The sequence below is a fragment of the Mirounga angustirostris genome, unplaced genomic scaffold (assembly GCF_029215605.1).
Source record: "Mirounga angustirostris isolate CCGP_5_RB_7025 unplaced genomic scaffold, mMirAng1.0.hap1 SCAF_3, whole genome shotgun sequence".
Lineage (NCBI taxonomy): Eukaryota > Metazoa > Chordata > Mammalia > Carnivora > Phocidae > Mirounga > Mirounga angustirostris.
In genome coordinates this window covers 39,621,946-39,640,967 of record NW_026991711.1, presented here as the reverse complement: position 1 = coordinate 39,640,967, position 19,022 = coordinate 39,621,946, and the positions used below count along the sequence as shown (strand labels likewise).

At 36.5% G+C, this 19,022-nt stretch overlaps 1 protein-coding gene across 1 annotated transcript; it reads left to right on the top strand.

Moving 5' to 3' along the window:
* Positions 1-14,523: 14,523 nt before the first annotated feature.
* Positions 14,524-15,284, top strand: LOC123838626 (NADH dehydrogenase [ubiquinone] 1 alpha subcomplex subunit 8-like). Its single transcript, XM_045867542.2, has one exon. It carries the CDS (start codon positions 14,588-14,590, stop codon positions 15,095-15,097), a length of 510 nt encoding a protein of 169 aa, XP_045723498.1. The 5' UTR covers positions 14,524-14,587; the 3' UTR covers positions 15,098-15,284.
* The last annotated feature ends 3,738 nt before the right edge of the window (positions 15,285-19,022 follow it).

The window sequence follows — 19,022 nt, the reverse complement described above, 5'->3', positions numbered from 1 at the left end:
GCTACAACTACTTACTTACTAAAGTAAATTTTTTTAAGCACTATGCTAAGCACCAGCTACATAAAGATGGAAAATGCAAGAACCTCATAGAATTCAGTTGCAATCCTTTTAAATATCAATCCTAAAGAAATTTTATCTACATTCATTTACGTATTCCTTCAGAACCCATTTTTTTCTTTACCATTTAGAGTTTATTTTCACATAAAAAATGTACAGTAATATTGACTGGAACATACACCGCATTTTTCATGGATTCCACACATACCCTTCAGGCAGCAATGTTGCTCATGGGAACTACAGAATCCTCATTGCTTTTATACAGACCATTCAGAAAAATATTTATATATCTCACAGTAATAACTATGTAGTCAGACACAGTTGAACACTTGTACATTGTATTCCCTACAGCCCTATGAGGGCCTCTTTATACAGATAGAGTAACTGAAGCTAAGAGAGGTTTGCAACTTGCCCAGGGCTAAAACTGTGTAAATTGTCAGGGACATGATTTCAACTCCTGGATGCCCTGACTCCTAAGACTGCTCTTAACTACTTCACTCTATCCTGCTAGTCACAGATTTATTGACCTTCCAGGAAAGTTCCCAAAGCAAATATCCTCAATATGTGAAAGTTCCCTAACAAAATTATTGTCTGTGTGGGATTGCTGTATCATTGGACACCTGCAAACACATATTTAAACATGCTGTATGGTTAGTTTGTATATTATGCTAGTTATTCCTAAACAACTTTTGAAAATTAGACACCATTGTGCATAATCGGTAAAAATACCATTGACAGGATTTTGTTCCATAATTAAAACAAAAAATGATTGGGCGCCTGGGTGGCTCAGATGGTTAAGCGTCTGCCTTCGGCTCAGGTCATGATCTCAGGGTCCTGGGATCGAGTCCCGAATCGGGCTTCCTGCTCCTTGGAAGCCTGCTTCTCCCTCTGCCTCTCTCTCTCTCTCTCTGTCTCTCCCTGTCTCTCATGAATAAATAAATAAAATCTTTAAAAAAAAAAGATTAACACTACTAAAATATAAGGCAAGACGGGTGCCTGGGTGGCTCAGATGGTTGAGTGTCTGCCATCGGCTCGGGTCACGATCTCCAGGTCCTGGGATGGAGCGGGCTCCTGGCTCGGTGGGGAGTCTTCTTCTCCCTCTCCTTCTGCTTCTCCCTCTGCTCATGCTCTTTCCCTGTATCTTTCTGTCTCAAATGAATAAATAAGATCTTAAAAAAAAAAAAAATTGTAAGGCAAGAAATCAGCCATGTTTATTCAAGGAATACAGGTGGCTGGTGTTCTCGGATTGGGAGAACGGCTGCCCTTTATGAGAGCTGTTACAATCTGAAATGCCGCTTCTTCACCTGGCTGCACAATACCTTCACCGCTCTGATTCCTCCACACTGGGCCAGTCTTTCCCCTGATATTATTTCCCAGTATTCTGTAGCCATGCTTCATTACTTGAAATTGTTCTTCAATGTGTCTGCAGCGTGTTCCTTCAGCTTGCCCTATTTGAGATCTCCCCACTTGAGCTCACCATACAACACCTGGCCAGGTATCCTGCTGTCATCCATGTTTTACACTTGTGCAGTCCAGGGGTGCTGGAACTGTAACTTCACGGCTGTTGGACTGGCCGTATTCCAAGACTTTGTGTTAGTGACTATGTCCTCTCTCCTGATGCTAACTAGAATCAATGTTAAACATAATGACCAATATTCGGCTTGTTTTTTAATTATGGCATATTAGTAAACATCTATATACCACTCTCCATAATCTTTCTCATTAATCAAATTGTTTAAATGTTTAGTTTGATAACGTATTCCTTTTACCATGACTTAAATAGAATATTATTGATACATTAGAAAAATGAACAACTGATACATTTACCATCACCTTATGGGCCACCTGAAAGGTTACATATTAATCGACAGTCCCTGGTGAATTATTCAGAAATTTTGTGATGTGCAATTGTGCAAAAAAACTACAAACTCCGACTATCCATAGAAAATATTAAGGTTGTGCTAGACAAGATACATGTAGAACCACAAATTGCTCATAAGCCTCCCAAAAGATACAGAAAAATATTCAGAATATAAACATTTATTTTGGAAAGCTACCAACAAGAAACCTGATACTAATAAGAAATATGAATCTAGTCACTAATATTTTTTTAAAGATTTTATTTGTAGCAAAATATCTAAAAATTGTTACTCTTTGAGCTACTTCATTGCATAAGTGATCCCACAGCTGACTTGGTATTCAGTTTCCACACACTTCCACATAAAATACTCATAAATTATAGGTAACATGAAATGGCCAAATACATAAAAGTGAACACATTAGCATTTTCCATTCATATTCAGTATATGATGAAGTTTATTAGTTTTCTTATATGGAAAGGCACCGTAATAAAAACAGAATATGATTGAAATTGCTATGTTAGAAACTTTAAAGGAGAGTACACGATTACTAAAGGAGGAAGTGCTGCCAGGAAGAAAAAGTAACAAAGAAACAAAGTATAGTTACAGATTGATTGATTATGACAGTATTAGGCAGACCGTATTGGTAGGCAATAAATCATTTAGTTATAGTAAATTATGTAGCTTCTTAGACTAAAAGATAATCCTCATATATCATTAGTACTATATAATTTAAAGATTGGTTGTGTTAATAACTTTTATCTGAAAGGTTAGAGGAACAAATAAAGGTTGATGTTGCAGTTGGTAAAGGAGCAGCTCTTTCAGGCACCTGGATGATGTAAAACAAGAATTCTAGCTTATTGTTTTGTGCATGGTACCAGAGCATCATTTTTCATTCCAGAATAAAAGGCTAGAGTTTTTTCCCTTCTTTTACCCCCACCCAGTTTTGCTACGTCATCATACTGTAATTCCAGCATAATACATGCCAGTATTTGACGTCGCTATCCAAATGATAAAATTATGCACATAACGTGTACTTAAAAATTAATGCTAACTAGAGTATAGGTTACATGTATATACTCATTCCCTACCACATTTGTGCAAGAACACTTGGATGCTTCGGGGGTGGGGGGCTGGAGGGCTCAGGCAGAGGACCCGACTCTCAATTGCCCAAATTATCTGGGTATTCTATTTTTTTAGATTTTTTCTTTTTGACAGAGAGAGACACAGGGAGAGAGGGGACACAAGCAGGGTCAGAGGGAGAGGGAGAAACAGGCTCCCCGCTGAGCAGGGAGCCTGATGCAGGACTCGATCCCAGAACCCTGGGATCATGACCCGAGCGGAAGGCAGACGCTTAAGGACTGAGCCACCCAGGCACCCTTATCTGGGTATTCTAATACCATTCTTTCTTAGAGTCAATTAGAAACAAGGTTCTTAACATCTAGTTCAATCTTTTTCTTTTTCTCCATCTAGAGCATCTTTATCGAGTTCAGTTTATTCTTGACTCTTAATCTACTCCTTTAAATCTATTGTTTATAAAATTAATGATATTCCTTAAATCCAACTTTCTAGCCTTGGCTTTTAAAATGAGCTATTTGGGGGAAGATAAAAGGGGTGCATGGTAATATGTGGGAAATGACCTAGGTTAATATCCCAAAGTATTATTCTATCAGATATATTTTTTTCAATATGGGAAAATTATGAGCAATTCAACTTTATTTTTATTTACTTTAATATGTACTTATATCTTGTTTAATAAGAAATACACTGATTACAACTTTTAAAATGTAAGTTGAATTTCATTATAATAAAATGTCATTGTATTTTGAAGTGTGGTATTTTAGACCTACAATGTCCAATTGTTAAAATCCTCATCGATTTCATTATTATCAGTAGACTATATATGTAATTTAAGGAACAGTAAGACATTTACGACATGATATTCTGCAGAAGTAATTATTCTACACAAAAGAAAGATTTTCCATAAATTGAAATAAAGGAGAAAATATATGAAGTTTTTATTTTGAAATCTTATAAGAGATAAATAACCGAACTTTGTGTACAGAACCACATGGAAATGGTTTAAATTAATTTTTCTTCAGGTTGCTCTCCTGTGTAAAGAATCATGGAGTGATTTTTTTTTATTTTCCCAAACTGTAAATCCTAGGGAGGAAAAAGTACTTTAAATGGGATCACTGCTGGAACTTAAACTTCTTTCGAGTTCACCAGATGATGACAGTGTAAGAAACTCACAAAAATGCGTTGCTGTTGTAGATTGCCAAATGCAGCATCCCAGAACGGAAATTTTATTCAGATCTCTATCAGGACTTCAAAGATGTGGTGCAGCTCTAAGTAGGTCTCATGACTTTTCAAAATTAACTTCCTTTTTGTGTCACTGGGATATTGTGAGGGAACTACTATTCTGGATAATAGATGATCTGTATAATCAGTGAATAAATGTGCTCCACCGAGAACCTCCAAATGACCTAAGATGATCTCTTCTTCAGACTGGAAACTTTGAAGTTTTGGTTGGCTTTAAATCTTTGAGGATTTTTGTCTAATGAAAACACATTGCTAATATGATAAATCTGTAAGTTTCTATTTAAGAATCTTAATAGAATTTAAGTAGGACTGGACATTTTCCAAAGAAATAGCTCAAACATATATATTAGACATGGCAAAAAGAGTTTCAAGATCTAAGAAACACAACTTTAGAAGGTTACTCTTAGCGACCCACAAAGTAACATTTAAAGTATCTTACTAAATTTGAATTTAAAAGGTGAAGGAAATATGAGTGCTATTATTATTATTATTATTATTACTAATTTCATCAGATTGCAGATAAAGGTAAGGGACCATTTTAATACAATTTATTCCAACTGTTGTGAACTTTGTCCAATTATGTGTGCATTTAGCTTGTTTGCAGCTGTGAACTAGATTTGGAAGAAACAGTACCCTGAAGAGGCCAGTGTGAGTCTTCTTTGTATGGTTGAAAGTCATACTTACGAGTGATTTACATGCTAAATCGATGCTGACTTCGTGGTCCAACATTCAGTTTAGAACTATTTTATTCATTTCTGTGGAATACAAAGCCAGAATATCATAGTTTCATTAATTAAGCATAAATATCTAGAAGTATTTTTCTGAGTTTGAATTTTTTAGGGAAAAATGCAAATCATAAAGCTTTGTAGGATGATTTGTCCATATCTGCGTAATTCAACAGGTATTTGCGAAGTACAATTTACCTCCTCAGTTAGGGCATATAATTAAAAAGATGACTAAAGTGGTATGCCCATCCTAGAGTAGCTTAGCATAAAGAAAAGATAAGGAAAAAAATCTTAGTTTTATGTTTTTACTAGATGCACTGGTTCCCCTAAACATCCAAAGTAAAATTTACAAGGCCCTCTTCATTTGGGCCTTAAAATATTCATTAACAGCCTTTTTAAGAGAAGGCACTTATTACAAAACTTATTACAAGTTTTCTAAGAAAAGTCACTATATCTTCCATGTGGCTAAATATGGTTTCTCCATATAGTGAAGACAATTCACAATAGAAATTAAAGGAACTAAAAATTCTAAGATCAATATCAAAGTAACCAAGTGTAGAAGAAATAAATAAGAGCCAGAAACTGTGTTGTTGTTTAAATGGTTAAAAAGAAAGAATGTAAACTATAATGTGATCCCCAAGTACTAGAAAATATTTACACAGATCCTTTATGTGTATATATCATTGAGAACCTAAAATAATTACCAAAAAAAAAAAAAAAAAAGGAAAGAAGGAAGAAAGAGAGAGAGAAAGAAAGGAGGGAGGGAGTGAGGGAAGGAAGGAAGGGAGAAACTGATTTTTCCTTCAGCTAGATGTTCTCGTCCTCTGCTGTTACTGTCCTTTTTAATAGTCTTCAGAACTGAAGACTTGTTCTATTACAACCTTCTACTCTATCATGACTCGTGTCAGGACTTTATTCTCCTGCTGTAAAGCTACTTCCCAAATCTCTGCTACTGTATGTTCACTCACCCATTAGGAAGAAATACTAATAAGAGTAATAATAATACCTACTCCCAAAACAAACAATGCTTTGTTCACACATCATCTTATTTGATGCTCTCAGAAGCCCTGGAGGTAGATAAGCCAAGCACTCTTGTTTTCATGTGAAATGTTAGTAAATAAACTCCGGGAACACAGTTTGTAAATTGCTAGTTCCTAGTTTATTTCTAGTTTCTCAGGCTCATCAAGGCTTTTCCCATGAAATTACACAGAATCATCTACAAATGCAAAAAACTCAGATTGGTCCTAATGTCAACCATATTCTGAGCCAATTCTGATCTGAAAACAGCAGCTACGTGTAACATCAGCACTTTTTACCCCCATTTCAGAGCAAATACAGTTAAACCTTTTCCTTGCTTTTTCTATTAAAGTCCTATGCTGGATCATTCTATCGTGCATCCCCTATGATGTGTATTTGAAACTGCAATTCAGCACGTCTAGGGCAAGGTCTGAATGCCCTCATAGGTTCTGCCTTATTAAAGTAATTACCCTCCCCTTTTACCTCTTTGTAACCACAACTCTCACTATCCTCTCTACCCCACTGCACCCCAATCCATCACCTTGCCATGCACTTGCCCCCCCATATACCACATTTAGGTATCACCTGGTTTCCCCCATCTATAGGATCAGACACCATTTCATCACCTCTGCCTCACTTCCTTAGATTTGGATGTGTGTGTCTCAGGGGACGTGGGAGATTTACTCAGGACACTCCCACCTCCAAGGCCAGTAATCCTTCTCTGAGCCCTGAAAGCGCTCTGCTGCCCATTCTTTATCCTACAGTCAGGACCCTGTTCCTGTTTCTCTAGGACCTAATGGCTCGGGTTTTTTTGTTTTGTTTGTTTTGTTTTGTTTTTCACTTCAGCTTACAATAAATATAATTTATAACCTAGTGAGCCAGTATAACAATTCACACACATACTTAAATGCAAGTTTTAGGAAATAATACTAGCCCTTGGCAAGTGAGTTGGTGTCAGCATTCTTAATTTTCTATTTTGTTCTATTTAATATTACTTCTGTGCTTTATTCTAGACTTCTCTGTTATTTCCTCTTTAAAAAAAAAGTTTGATCAAAGTAAAACAAAGTGATTTGTAATTTGCTAACTGGATCATGGCCCACAATTTGATAAGACAATGCTCTATCTCACTAGTAATGTTCCACTTAGGAGAACGTTCACCCAAAAGATAATAGCTGCTGCTCACCAGGCCGCCAAAGTCTTTGGTCTCAAATTTAGGAACTGATCACCAAGTTTTAAATAAATTGCCATACCTTCCAGGAGAGGCTAAAAACACATGAACTATTATCACTATTTGGCTGCCAATTCTTAGACAATTATGCTAAGAAATCTTCTAGCTGCTGTTTTTTTGTTTTTTGTTTTTTTTTTCCCTAAAATCTATTTGTAAGATACATGAGAACAGATAATTTGTTTTATTAATCGATGTAGCCCTTGAGTCTAGACAGATGCTGGCATATAGAGAGCACTCAAATATTTGTCGAATGAATCAATCAATGAAATCAGTGAATGTTCGGAAGAGGCTTAGTAGATTGTTACTTATTCATGCATTCTCTCATTCAATACACATCTGATGAATACCCATTATATGTTAGTCACTGTGTTCCTGGTTACATTATACAATTACTTCAAGCCAAGTCCCTATTTCTAAGAATCTCTCAAGCTAATAGAATATATCTTCAGTAAGGTTCTGAGTGTTAAAGGTCATTAATAATAGATTAATACACATCCTTTGGTATGCATGGAGCATTAGATACGACATGTATGTTAATTTTCTACTTGCCAGTCAACAAATATTTAAAGAACACTTGGAATCTGTCACACATAGTTCTAGACCCAAGAGACTGAATGATAAGCAAGAAAAGTTTCCTTCCTTCAAGAAGCTCACAGTTCAGTGGGACAGGATAGAAATACTGTATAAACAAGGAAATAAGGTAAAGTAAATAGCATTAAACACTATGGAGAAATAAAACATGGTGAAGAGATAGAAAATGATTTGGGAGGAAGGGTTAGGTTAGAAAGAAGAGAGAGCCCTACCGTAGTATAGCTTCTAAAATCTTCCAGGAGACAGTAGGAAACTGAGATATTGGGGAAACTGTATCAGGAAAAAGCAAAAAGTGCCCCTCTCCTTTTTCAGTTCAGACGGACACAATGTTTGTACTGTTCACAGTTTGAAGTTTCATATTGCTGGCCATTCATCTTCAAGGAAGAAAAAAAAATCACAAAAAGATTAAGACAAGAAAGAAAAGAAACAGAAGCTTCTCTTTTTAAGCAACCAAGGTTAGTACAAAATATTTTGCTGCAAAGGAGGACAGTGTTAAATTGAACCCATGTTTAAAGGGAAATGACTGTTATGACATGCATTTCTCATATCAGAGCAATTTAGATAGGAAATCACTGGTAAGCAAACATTCTGTATTATAAATGAAAAAAATCCTGAAAGGATTATTGTTGTCTTTTTCACTGAACACATCAGCAAGAAAATTATTCAGCCTCAGGCAGAAGAAACAAATATCATCAAGTACAACAGTGTTGCTGTTTGGATCCTTCTCCTATCCTCAAGGACTGTCATGTTTTCAATACTCATTTCTTTGTATGTCACCTTTCAGTACAAGTCTTTATGTCTTGTACTCATTCAGTCTGTTCATTTCTTGATTGCTGCTATTGTGAACTAGAATCTTAAGAATACAAAGGACAACTACTTTCCTTGAAATAAAATTATGGTGCAAAAACTAAAAATAAATACAATTGAACACATCTGAAGTAAATTTATATAATTAGACTGTTAAATGTTTACACTTAAAAACTAGACTATCTTCTAAGAAGTCAGATATAGACACTTTTTAGTATACCTAGGATCTTGTTATAAGTCATCTTTTAGTAAAAACAAGCTAGATGGAAGAAAAGGCAATGAAATCATTCTATTACAAACTCATTCTGAGAAGAAAAAGAGAAACAGGCCCTTAAGATCCATTCCTCACTATTTGTTTCTCTGCTTATAAGATAGGGTTCCTGACCCTAACGGTTCATTTTCCAAGCTCTCACATCAGCAGACCTTTGACTTGGGCCCATGGGAGCCATGGTGGCAGACAGGGGAATGAGAGGAAGGAAGAAGCCAGAGTGTTTCTTCCCTTGCCAGCATTTTATCACTGTGCCAGTAACACCTCCCGCAAAGCCCACATGTCCTGAGTGGCTCTAACTCTCAGTAGACAGACGGCCTGAATATAGCTGTCATACATAAACCTTAGCATAAGTAACATGGCCTCTTCCCTTTGTACCTCTAGCCAAAAAGAGTTAATCACTCCCCATCATTGCTCATGTCTACATTTTATCATTGTCCCCGTTTTATCACTCAGCTTTTCCATTACTGGTGTGACCAATTCTTTTTATTAGGTTCTCTCTGCTTTAAATGTGTTGAGTGGTTTCATTTTCCTAGTTACACCCTGAAGAAAAGCAATATGTGATCTGTTTCATACATATGTGCAATATTAAAGTGTTATAATGTATATATTGAAATGCATATCCCTGTATTATTTTCCATTTTTAAATTTTATGTTGGACATTTATATAAATGTTCTATAAATTGTTCCAATATGATTATTTTATAATGCTCATCAATTTCTAAGAGATAAAGGCTTTCCTATTACTATGTGGGTAACACCAACTTGATAAATTTTAGTATATCTCTATTATTCCTCTCTCCAGAACACTTCCCCATTTTGCAAAAACAAACCACCTTTCTTGGCATTCTCTTCTTCCTACCTCTTCCATATTGTTTTTCTTAGAGTTGCTATATTTTCCCCAAAATTCAGTCTCCTATATTTGATTGGCCCAAACTAAACAAATGAAGGAAGAGGAAGAGGGGGAAAGAAGCAATTACTTTTTTTAGGAGTTTTAGACTTAGGATTGCTCTATGTTTGGTTGGCTATGGTTTCTGCCTTACGAAGAGAAATAATGTGCAATGAGGTGTTGAACCAGTATTCAAAGAGAAGCAGAAATAAGAAAGCAGAAATTAAAAATAAGAAGCAGAAAGAAAGAAATCTTCAAAGAAAGCAGCAGAAGAAAGGTAGAATTTAACATTCTCTTTGCAATTCTTTCAAAATCAACTTTCATTCCTGCCCTTTCCATCTGTTTTTTTTTTTTTAATATAAGTAGACACATATATGTATATATATGTATTAATTTAAATAATTGAGGGACATACTCTAAGCCAATTTAACCATTTTTGATTAAGGTAGGTTGAGTTCATTTTCTGTCACTTTGCAACCTACCATGTGCTAAGTAAGACAAATTTCATTTTAGTATATTGTGTTGACATGTCATACTGTTAGATCTGTTCCTTGGAACAAGGACATTTCTTGTGTTAGGGTAATGAGGCCTCACATAGAAGCCAAATTATTCTTGTTCTCTAGAATCCATTTTTAAAGGCTTGAAATCCAGACTTCAACCAGAATTGAGACTAAAAGCCACAGGTGGGCTGCAGAGTAGAAATTTGGCCATTCTCAGCCTTGACCATGAATAAGACAAAATGTCTACCCATGTTGGGGGGTGAATTTTAAGAAGCTAACGGACAGACAGCAGGGTAGAAAGAAAAGAAATTTAAAAAATGTATCAGGGAAGTTGAGCCATTGCTCTGTATATACACATGTAGCTCTTTGAGATATAGTATATATATTGCAAGGCAATGCATGAAATAGTATTAGTAACTGAGTGCTCTGAGTAAGTTATCTGAGGAGAATACAAAAATTTGCAATGTGAAATTACATATTTTTTTTTCTATTCTATTTAAGTATTCATTTCTTTCTTGTTCCTTTTTCCATAACTGAAATAGATGGCTTCAGGGACAAAATGCAATTCAGCTGAAAAAGACAGTATGGCGGGTCACAATTGGTAACGGCCTTTGAAATGCCTCTGTTTTGGTTTCTTATATATTTATAAAGGTTACTTTAAAATCTAGGTGTTCACAGTGGTTAACATGGAGAATTATTCTCATTGAGTTTCCTGCAGCTTTTTCTACCACTTTAAAAAATGTTATATCATTTATTTTTTTTAACAGAATGGGACAGTTGTATTTAAAAACATGAAATTATTTTTTTTAAAGATTTTATTTATTTGACAGAGAGAGACACAGCGAGAGAGGGAACACAAGTAGGGGGAGTGGGAGAGGGAGAAGCAGACTCCCCGCGGAGCAGGGAGCCCGTTGCAGGGCTCGATCCCAGGACCCTGGGCTCATGACCTGAGCTGAAGACAGACACTTAACGACTGAGCCACCCAGGTGCCCCAAAACATGAAAATTCTTAAGAGAAGCACTGCTTTAGGATGACAGAGAAGAGAGTTTATTCAAATCCTTCCCAACCCTGCACTTTTCCTCAATGCAGATTTTTGATTCTTCTCTAAACATACACACATTCACTCACACAAAATGTTCACTAACTAAGGTGAAGATGTCTAAAAAGAATGAGGTTTTAGCAAAATAATTAAGCAGATGCATTTGTCTGGTTACATTTTACTTCTCTCATTTCTTTTTCCTCTCAAATCCCTCCAAGTCCATGGGCTGTTCCTTCTTCACTGGCTCATTGGCTATTTTCCAATAAATCAAATACATTAAGAGATGACAAAGATTTTCCCATTTCATTTATACTCGTATTTTAAGAGAGAGATATTTGGAGAGTGAAACTTTCAGGGTTCATAATAAATAAATGTTTAGTGATGGAAACTCCACCCTTGATAATATACTGAGACAGAGTTGGTCATGTGCTCAGATGGTTCACTGAGGTGAATCCTTACTCCACTGAATTGCTGTCAAATGTTGCAAATGTGTGGCTGAGGACTGTAAAGTTTCCTATTAGAATGTTAGGTTCACTCTACATAAATTAATTTATCTATTGCTTATTTAACAATGAGTACATTTTATTCCTTGAAATACCAAGTTTATTCTTATTAGCTAGTAATCCTATCTAGGGATCATAGGGCTTAGGGTCAATTTCACTCAATAGAATACAAAGTATTTTTAATATTCTGTGTTTGTTTAAATTTAAGTTCCTTTTTGCTGACATGCAGAATTAAACAAAGTACTGTCTACTTCATAAAATAGTGATTAGATCTATGTCCAGATTATTCAGGTCTTTTTTATGGTTTTTAAATTTAATTCAATTAAGATAAGTCATGAGAGAACACTGATAAAGTTCCTTGGCAGGTTTCGAGGTAGTTTGTTTGCTTTTTCAAATTAGGCCAATTTAATCAACATAATAATGTTGCAACAAATGAATAATTAATGTATCTAGTAATGATAAATACCAGATTTCACCCAAAAATATGAATGAGTGGTGGTAGAGTGGGGATCTAATAGAGGTGAGCTTCTCCAACCTCAACCTTCACATTATTTCATATTTCTAAAGGTATTTTTCATTCTAGAGCTGTCCATTTCTTAAACTTAATGCAGAACTTACCTTTTTAAAATAGTGCAAAGGAAACCACTACTGACAGCTACTTTTAATGAAAAATTCTTTGTTTGGGACCAAGTTTCATTTATCTCTGAAACGCTAGTCCTTATTCCACCCCCTGATGGTGAATTATTCACCCACTAATGCAGTATCTCAAAGATTTCCTTTGCAAACCCTCAGTGTCTGCCTGCTGTAGTTCAAATAACCATACAGCCAGAACCATACCAGTCACCTCAATTTTATGTAATTTTTTAAAAAAATTACTTAGCATAATTTTTAAGTTATTTGCAAGATTGTTCATATAAATGATTTCACGAGTTAAAAATAATCCTTTGTTAGACCTCTGGTAAGGGTTGATTTTGTCTTGCTAAACATGGCCTCTGTAATTATAAGAAGGGTTTCCTGTCCTTATTAAAATACTTCTCAGCTGCTGCCACAGTTGGTCCTGTGGCTGCCGTCAACTTGCCACTGTCTTCTCTTGGCTCTGCACCATCATGTGTGGCATTAAGTTAAATACTGTATCTCCTATGGCCGTCTTGTTGCCATCACTCTTAGGATCCCACATTCTCTGTGTGTGTGTATGGCTGATAGAGTTCCAGGCACTCCTGTCATTGTGGCATATCATTGCTCCCATTGGTCTAACCTCCCACCACTGCCATCTTCAGAGCAAAGTGATCCTATCTTTGACTGTACAAGTTGTACTATGGCGGTCAAGATGGATGCACGCTGATCACTAAATCTTTCCATTCTAACAGAATGTAGAAATCATCCTGGCTTAGTACTACATGCAATGTGACTATATGTTGAAAGCCTCTGAGTTATAGATGCTAACATTTTGGATTTTTCACTTTCCCCTCCCATCTGCATTCTGAGTATTAGGATAAAAGGGACACTTTCCAGGAAAAGTGTCACTAGAAGTCCTTGTAGCATCTGTTCCATAGGCACGTGATAATATACTCTGAATGCTACACAGAATATGTCTGAAAGTAGAATAGAAAATTTGGTTAAAATAGAAATGTTCAAAAACAGTCAAAGATAAAAATACATGACAAAAATATGCTATAATAAAGGTTAAGGAGGGAGGTTTGCATCCAATACTCTAGAACAAGCATTTAATATGCCATTTTGTGGGATAGAGTTCTGTGTAATCTCAAGAGATGGTATCCAGAAAAGAAAAGAAAATTTCAAAGGAATAAAATTGAGTTTTGTTAAGATGAAAAGATAATGATACATTTAAAAAGCAGAAATAAATTACTGCTTATGAAACATTACACATTAAAGGAATACAAATAAATCAAAGAAATCATAAAAATATTAAATTCTAATATTTTATTATTTTTTTTATTTTTTAAAGGGACCTAACAAAGTTGGAAATGACAGAGTACAAATTAAGTTTAAGTAGACATATTATCAGACCTGAAATATATATGGGTTAATTTCCTTTGTATTCTATGATTCCTTGATTCTAAAAACACTGGTAAACATATGCACAAGAGACAGTGTTTAATGGCATGAGAGATTAAAAAATGGAGTAGAGTATGGTGTCGGACTATGAAGTTGACAGTGATTGATTGATTGAAGATTTTATTTATTTGAGAGAGAGAGAGAGATAGAACGAGTGGGGGAAATGCGGAGGGAGAGGGACAAACAGACTCTCTGCTGAGCTGGGAGCCCAATATGAAGCTTGATCCCAGGACCTCGAGATCAGGACCTGAGCTGAAGTCAGATGCTTAACTGACTGAGCTACCCAGGTGCCCCGAAAGTGATTTCTTTATGGCTAAAAAAAACCTTCCCATAATGAAGTGCATTTTCAATATGTAAGGAGGAGGGATGGCTATAAAATCTGAAAAAGTAACATGTACAGAGGTTTGAATTGTCCATCAGATTTAGAAATTGATGAGAAATTCACCACTTCCAACTTCCCTTTCAAGTCTAATGATTGTCAGACGAGAGAGGGCAGAATCCTCTTTGATAGAAAATAATCAAAGTCCAAAACACATTAGGAGATAACAAGTGAGCACCTTGGAACTCTAAATAACTTTGGGTGTCTTGAGTCAGACAAATTATTTTCCGAGGTACAGTAAGATTTGCATTGACATGGAAAGGGGAATTCAAGGAGACGGGGCGACGCGTTTGCAGGAGCCTCCTCGGGTTTGGGGCTACCGCCATCATGCCGGGGATAGTGGAGCTGCCTACTCTGGAGGATCTGAAAGTGCAGGAGGTGAAAGTCAGTTCTTCGGTGCTCAAAGCTGCCGCCCATCACTATGGAGTTCAGTGTGATAAGCCCAACAAGGAGTTCATGCTCTGCCGCTGGGAAGAGAAAGACCCCAGGCGGTGTTTAGAGGAAGGCAAGCTCGTCAACAAGTGTGCTCTGGACTTCTTCAGGCAGATAAAGCTTCACTGTGCGGAGCCTTTTACGGACTATTGGACCTGCATTGATTATTCCAGCCTGCAGCTATTTCGTCGCTGTCGCAAACAGCCGGCTAAGTTTGACGAGTGTGTGCTGGACAAACTGGGCTGGGTGCCGCCTGATCTGGGGGAGCTGTCCAAGGTCACCAAAGTGAAAACAGATCGACCTTTACCGGAGAATCCCTATCACTCAAGAGCAAGACCAGAGCCCAACCCTGAGATAGAAGGAGAGCTGAAGCCTGCCAAACATGGCAGTCGCTTTTTTTTCTGAACCATGTAAAGATGGGTCCATGGCCCACACTCAGTCACACGCCCAGATAACCACTGATGAAATTCCCTTGCAGTTTGCATCGACTGATAGAGTGTTCTTTCCGGGATCACAAACTTAACAAAAAAGTTAATTTATGTGACTTGGCAGTTATTCTATACCATTTCCTGGTCATTAAAAATTTTAAAGGGAAAAAAAAAAAAGATTTGCATTGATATCACTGAACTGCAGTTAACGGTCTCTGAGGAACTATGTTGAAAATAACACAGTCCTAAAAGCTGTCAGGCTGGCTAATTTGTGAAAAATGACAGTTTAAGAATATTTTATCAAGCAGATGCCTGTGAGAACTTAGAAACACAAGAAGGGAAGAGGTCATTGTTAAGAGCTGGAACAAAAGAACAAGAACAACGAAGAACAAATATCAACAAATGCACTCATTTCCTCTTCTCTTTCTTTCTATGAATTTATCATAACTAATTGGGGGAATGATACAGATTAGGGTTTTTCAATATTGGCATTGTCAGTATATATTGACCTGATGATTTTTTTGTTGTGGGGGATGCTATCTTATCTATGTAGGATGTTTTGCAGTGTTCCTGGCCTCAATCCTCCAGGTGCTAGAAGAATTTTTCCCTCTGTTCCCCTTCTCTGGGGGAATTGCCTGCTGGAAGAGAGCCACTTCACCCCCAGTCGTGACCCATTTCTGGAGACAATCTGCTCTTAGCAAAGGATCAATGCAGAGTTCTACCATTCTGGGTTATTTGTCACACATAAATACCAACTGGAACATGCCCATTGTTTCAAGTACCTGCGATTTTACTTTCAGTTTATGAATATCTTGCAAACTACGGATGACTAACATAATTGAAATAATGCTCCTCGGTGAAATGCGTGCACCTTTCATGGACACTACTGAATGAGTTCATCTAATTGGAAGAACATTGCTCTGAGAAGCAGTGGCGGTGGTGGTCGTGAAGGTGGTGAGGTGTTGACTTTCTTGGTGAGGTTCGGGGTATTTCCTGATTAACTGTCACTGTTTGGAAGTTTTGAAAGTGCTATTTATTTGGCTGCAACATAAAAATTGTATTGGTAGCTAAAATAGGCACACAAAGTGTCACAGTTTTCCCTTGGAAACATTTTCCTTGAAAGGCTAAGTGACGGCTGATGTTAAGAATACACTTATATTCCCCCCAAAAGAAAAGCAAATAGTAGCAAGGAACAGTCACTGGAACACGGATACTGTGAGGAACTCAAATAATGCACAGAACACAGCTGTTTCCTACACTCCCTTCAACGTCACAGCTTTACTAAACATTTTCCTTTAAATTTTAGAAGGCCTTCCAAATCTTTAGAAAGCCAACCATGTGCCTTCCATTGCATTAAAATGAAAATAAATCTCCACGCATGAAAATCGACTTAAAATGACTCGCTCCTACCCATGTTGTATTTCTCCGGAATGTCGGCTGTATGGTTACTAGACTGACCCAGGCCACTGACCAGAATGTGATGATCTTTTTGGCTGTAACAAATGAATTTCCCTGTGCCTCTTCCCTATTCTTCCTTAGCACCTTTGTTTTGAAATGAGCCGAGAACGGTGTGTTTTCTGAGATGAGCCACAGTTCAAGTAGTCCTTACTTTTAAGTTTCCCCATTGCTTCTCTTCCTGGCGACATTTATTTAAGAGCGTTCTTGATTATTATTAAATCTGGCAGGCTCATCCTGAGTGCCTGCAGGGCACCAGTTCCTTTTGGAAAGCTGCAAGCAGGAGAGAGTGACTGCTGAAAAGAGAATCACATCCGTCTGGAGCTGCACTGAGCTTTTGACCTTGGCAGTTTTTCTGTAGCTACTTCTAGCATTTATTCAAACTGGGATGTGACACATCGGCGCTGTCACTACTGTGGTCATGTGGTATTAATTCTAAAGCCGTGGTGCTGCAGAGTTTCTATCTTTAATCCTTATTTGTGTACAGCAAGAGTTCAGACTTGAATACGCTTAACCTTCAGAATGAACTTATTTTGCGCTTTTAAACCTCGCTCGAAAATAAGGAAGGTCTGGTTATGAGGTAGCCATTCTAATAGTAGAGTAATGTTAATAGGATCATTTGCTGGACGAGCTTATGCGTGGCCACTGTATGCTGGCATTTGAAAAGTAATTTACTAACTTCTTTCCATAATTAGAATAATAAAATATTCCTTTTTTTTTTCTTCTCTCCAGGTGCATTGCAGTAGAAATTTTATCTACGCACCCACATACAATATCAATTTTATGCCCTATCAACATACGAAAGTAATGACATTGAAAATATATGTATTAAATAACATGTGTATGCTTAAGTCCGTTTATACCATTGGAATTATTTAAACTAGTGAAGATTTACAGGGTAGTAAGGTAATAAAATGTGAAAATTATCTACCCCATGTGTTGCCTATTGCAGTCATGACATGTGCGTGTGTGTGTGTAAATCATAGGCATGAGGGCTTGTATATTGTAAAATTTATTTTAATTTGGAAAACAGAGTTTTGGAAAAATCTATCCTTCCTTTAATATGATCTAGGTTTGAAAAAAATGCCCATTTCCATTGAGGTAAAAATATAAAGATAAGCATTTAGTATTTAAAAATGTAGTGCTCCTGTGACTAATAATTACCACACATAGTTTATACAAAATCTATATTTTCTGCAGCTATCAAACACAAATTAACACAGAAGGAAAACTAGACATTTTATGTCATTCATGGGAGAAAAATAGACTTTTTGCCCTATGGCAGAATTTTAAACCTTTTTTTTTAAAGATTTTATTTATTTATTTGAGAGAGAGAGAATGAGAGACAGAGAGCATGAGAGGGAGGAGGGTCAGAGGGAGAAGCAGACTCCCTGCCCAGCAGGGAGCCCGATGCGGGACTCGATTCCGGGACTCCAGGATCATGACCTGAGCCGAAGGCAGTCGCTTAACCAACTGAGCCACCCAGGCGCCCCAGAATTTTAAATCTTCTTAAGTTGTATCAGAATTACATCTTTCCAAAGAAATACCACTCCAATTTTATCCTTGAAGTACAGCATTAAAATGTTATCTTAATTAAAATTAATCAATTCTATAGTGAATTTACCATTTCATGTAAAGTACATTTGATCATTTATTTCTTTTGAATAGCTAGTGAGTAAAATTATACACTTCCTCTCCCACCTTATCACATGGTTATATTTGGCAGTACCTCTCTTTTATTGTTCTTCATCAATTGAATTAATGAACTGTGAAATCAGTTATTATTCTGTGTATATAAATTATCATTTCTAAATCCACGCTTACTTTAACCCATACAAATCTGGGAAGCGTTTTTTATAAGTTCTTCAAAAAGAGTTAAATCAACAACAACAACATAAAAAATAGCTGTTCTTGCATGAGAGCTTGGAAATCATTAGCTATGTATGTGGTTCTAACTGAGGCTTTGCACTGTATATAGCAAGCTACAAGTAAATGGTGTTGAAAGTACTCTGTCAGGATGGATCTGTCCTCTGGGTCTCCACCAAACATAATTAGTTTCATGTAAAATGACTGGTTTTCAAGTTTATTATATATGAATTTAATATACCAAATAGATAGAATACAAAAAATGATAAGTGGAAAAATTTCAAAAGATTTATATTTCTCTAGTGAGCCCCAAAATAGCCTATCCTGCATTCCTCTCGGTTGCCACAAGATGTGTATTACTCTGACTTTCCCCACAAGTGAAGTGATTAACTGTTTTGTGAGGGGCTTTTTACTCTTTCATTTTTTTTTCTCTATGGATAAAAAAGAGAAACCCATAAAGAGGATATATGATGGGGTTTGTAAAATTAAAGTATATGCAAAAATGACACCTTCCCCCATATAAAATGCTTGAATTATAAGAATCCCTGAATGATAATTTTGGAAAATTGGTAGGTGCCTTT

Bases quoted from the DNA above. Each gene is read 5' to 3' on its own strand.
- LOC123838626 (XM_045867542.2), top strand. From the start codon at position 14,588: ATGCCGGGGATAGTGGAGCTGCCTACTCTGGAGGATCTGAAAGTGCAG.